The 3,826-nt window shown below is 37.7% G+C and overlaps 1 protein-coding gene across 2 annotated transcripts in view; it reads left to right on the plus strand.

Annotated features, from left to right (window-relative positions):
- The window catches only part of eif4ea (eukaryotic translation initiation factor 4ea), an 8,230-nt gene extending 5,167 nt beyond the window's left edge, over window positions 1-3,063 (plus strand). For both annotated transcript variants that reach the window (XM_015055585.1, XM_015055584.1), the window contains exons 4-7: window positions 654-717; window positions 877-990; window positions 1,221-1,360; window positions 2,063-3,063. In XM_015055585.1, coding sequence (XP_014911071.1) covers window positions 654-717; window positions 877-990; window positions 1,221-1,360; window positions 2,063-2,177 — 433 coding nt within the window. In that variant the 3' untranslated portion in view covers window positions 2,178-3,063. The remainder of the gene's footprint in view (window positions 1-653; window positions 718-876; window positions 991-1,220; window positions 1,361-2,062) is intronic.
- Window positions 3,064-3,826: the final 763 nt, after the last annotated feature.

Raw genomic sequence — 3,826 nt, forward strand, 5'->3', positions numbered from 1 at the left:
TCGTTTCAACCAGACGGCCATTTGTAATCCGGGGGGGGGTGCAGAAAATGTTTGGAAACCACTGGGGGGGCGCAGAAGAAAAAGTTTGGGAACCACTGCTCTATGTAATCTGGTTGTTATCTGCTGGTGTGTCTTTAGATATTGAACTTGAGATTGTAATCACAAGAACAGTATGTCAAGAGGTCACTGCTAAAGAAACTGGCTGTGCAGTGTTCCATGTTAATGGATAGTTGAGTGGAAGGAAAAAGTCTACATGCAGCAAGGTTCTGAAGGAAAACCCAATATTTCATGTTTCTTTTTGAGCAGCTTTATAGAAATGCTGACTCAATTTTATAGTAGCACCTTGAACTGGTCCACACTGCTAATAATACCAATACCTGCTTCAGTCACCATGGCATCACTTAGTGCAGTTCATCTCATGTCAACAGGGACGCTACCACATTCATGAAATAAAATCCTTTATTTGCCAGAGGTTCAGAAAGTATTCATATTTTCTAAGCTTTAAGCCAGAGTGATCAAAATAAACCGGTTTAGAGTTCACCACTCTGTAATGATCCAGAATGTTTGTTTCAATTAAGTTGAACTAAGTTAAAATTTTTATGCGCCTTTAGTTTAGGTGTCTATTTGATGAGAATATCGCCTCCTGTTGGCAGGTTGTATAATCACATCCAGCTGTCCAGTAACCTGATGTCTGGCTGTGACTACTCTCTGTTTAAAGTAAGGCTCACCTCTTACACGTCAACACAAACATCTGATTCTCTGCACTGTGATTTGTTTTTGACTGTGGATTAAATTAAAGTATAAAGAATAATAAATGACCTTCAAGTATTTTACAGAGCTGGTTCCCTGTCTGATCTGTTCTGTATTTGACCACAGGACGGGATTGAACCCATGTGGGAAGACGAGCGGAACCGACGAGGTGGCCGCTGGCTGATAACTTTGTCCAAACAGCAACGGAAAAGCGATCTGGACCGGTTCTGGTTAGAGACGGTATGCTGAGCTCCACTAAAACCATATTTGGTTTTCTTTTAAGTTGGATTTGAGTCGTGTTGAATATGAATAAATATAATCTGGAACATCAACACCACTAATGTTTGAAGACAAAATTTTAATGATTTAACTTGACGAAACCCTTGTTTTATGCTTCGCACTGTGAAAACGTCAGATATTGGAGACGGTCTCCGGTAGAAACAGTTTAAATCTGTTTTGTCCTCCTGCAGCTCTTGTGTCTGGTGGGTGAAGCGTTTGACGACCATAGCGATGATGTTTGTGGCGCCGTCATTAATGTAAGAGCCAAAGGGGATAAAATCGCAATCTGGACGACAGACTTTGAAAACAAAGACGCCATCACCCACATAGGGTGAGCTGCACAAACCACCATCTTGTTTCACTTGGCCTTCAGGTTTTCAATATTTCCAGTGGTAGGAAAACTTCTGCTAATGTTATAATACTGCAACTCATTTTTTGTTTAGCATTTTTGCTAAGTTCTAAAATGTTGCCCTTTAATAAATTTGTTCATAAAAATTCCAAGGCGTTAATTTACTTGTAAACTTTCGGTTGAATAAAGTTTGACATTTGTGAAGATTTTATTCTCCAAGAATCCTTGAACTAGATGTTTATATTTATGCTCTTATTTTGAAGTGAGAAGAATTACAGAGCAGTTTCCTTTATACATGTTTGTTTTTTTTTCTGTCAAGAAACTTTGAGCAGGTTGTGAGTATGCAACAAAAAATGAATACAGAATATTGCAATACTTGAGTGAAGAAACAAGCAGGGTGTTAAACAAATGCAAAAATTGACAGAAATTGTTGAGCCTCATGTTCTCCACAGTGATGCCATGCAGGAAATGACATGTATTCTGTACCCAGAATGCATTGCTGTAGAGTACATCCTTTAGTTGTGCAGTTAACAGTTTAAATTTTGTTCTGTTTTTTTTTTTTTTTTCATGCTTCAATTCATTTCCTGATGCTTTTTGTTGCACTGCAGCAGTACAGCCATTTTAGAGTAATATCCAGAGATTTTCAGCACCAGCTCATATTTGGCTTCTTGTTTGTGCTTCTAGGCGAGTTTATAAGGAGAGGCTAGGCGTCCCACCAAAAGTGATCATTGGCTACCAGTCGCATGCTGATACAGCCACCAAGAGCGGTTCCACCACCAAGAACAAGTTTGTTGCCTGAGGACTCTGGATTTATTTACCACATGTTGTTTTCTGTCGTTTTTTTTTCCATGAATGTAACTGAGAAATGAATCCACAGGGTGAATGTTTTGCTTTTGACACCTGACCAAAGCTTTAGTTTGTGGAGAGAGAGTGCAATTCAAAAAGTACCACTTCTATGGACACTTTATTTTGTAGCAGTTTCTGTTGTATTATTTGAATTAAATGTTAAAGGGGAATGTAAGAAATACTTTGGTTATGAATTACAACTTTCTAACGATTGGAAACTTTGCTAAATTTGAGTTTAAGTTTGGCTCGGGTCCAATAAAAATCATTTATTTTACAATAGGAAAATGTTCAGTTTTGTAAAATTAAAGTGATAAAATGTGACTTTGTCATCACTGATGCATGTTGGGCAACTGATCTCTTTTTATTAGAACTCATCTATGTTACACAAGTGTTCATTTTAAGCTCCTCCTTCAGAAGCAAAATGCAGTTCAAATGGAGCTTGAAGTCAACTGCAAAAAATAGGATTTCTAACCAGAACCACAAAAAGAAACCAGAAGAGGAGTTTTCTTTTCTCTTCAGCTTCAAGTCACTCACAGTTAAGTTTTTATAATATTCTTCAGTTGTAGAGCACAGAGCTGCGGTTCCTTTATCTTGAAGCCTCACTGTTTGTGTAGATGGGAAAGGAGATGCTTTCAATGATACTCAGATTTAATCTGCAGTGAAAAGTAAAACGTTTGAGGTAAAATACATTTTTTGAAGCTAAAAGGTGCCTTTAGTGTTTAAACCCTGTTTGCATATTTTTATTTTACAACATATGTAAAAAGGACCAATGTAAATAAATTGTACAGTGATGTGTTCTCTCATAAACAATGGAAATAAATATATTAAGTGGTGTAAAATGTTTCTGGGAAATCTTTAAAAGTCTGTGGAATTGACCATATTTTTATTTATTTATGTTACTCATTGTAACATAAATGGACAGAGTCCATCCAGCAACTTTAACCAGATTTAAATCCAGTTTCTCCTGGACTTCCAGGCTATCTTGATGCAGTCGTCCTGCTTTTCGGTCTCTGCTTAAACCCACCAGAATCAGATCATTAGATGGTGCAGGACATTTAGCCATTTGATGTCTGTGGGACACCAACCCTCAGGGATTTGAGTTCGTCTCTCTGTGGACCAGTCATTCAGTTTCTGCTACAGAAAAACATCCCCACAGCATAATTCTCACATCACTGTGCTTTATTATACAGATATCATCTCAGGTTCAGGTTTTTTCTCAGGTTCAGGCCAGAAAGTTTTTTTTTTTTTGTTTGTTTGTTTATTCAGGTCATAAAATGTTTTTCCTCCTGTAAGCAGGTCGCCATGTTGTGCTGCTACTTCACCATGAAGGGCTGACTGATGTGGGGTTAGCCTGGGCGGTTCTGTCTGAACACAGGAGGTGAACTTCACTTTTTATTTTAAGTTTACGATTGATTAAAAAAAAGACTAAAATGTTTTAGAATAAGTGTGCAAAGCAACCGGTTTGAAGGAAATCTACTGTAAGACTTCCTGAGAATTTAATAGAGGATAAAACAAGTCAGAAATGAAAGCTTTCTTGTAGTTGCATGTTTAGGCCACTATGTGTCGCTGTTGAACTGCTTGAGGGAAGACCAAAACAGGACT

This window comes from Poecilia latipinna, unplaced genomic scaffold (genome assembly GCF_001443285.1).
Source record: "Poecilia latipinna isolate Pla-1442-1.1 unplaced genomic scaffold, P_latipinna-1.0 Scaffold1323, whole genome shotgun sequence".
In the NCBI taxonomy this organism is placed as follows: Eukaryota; Metazoa; Chordata; class Actinopteri; order Cyprinodontiformes; family Poeciliidae; genus Poecilia; species Poecilia latipinna.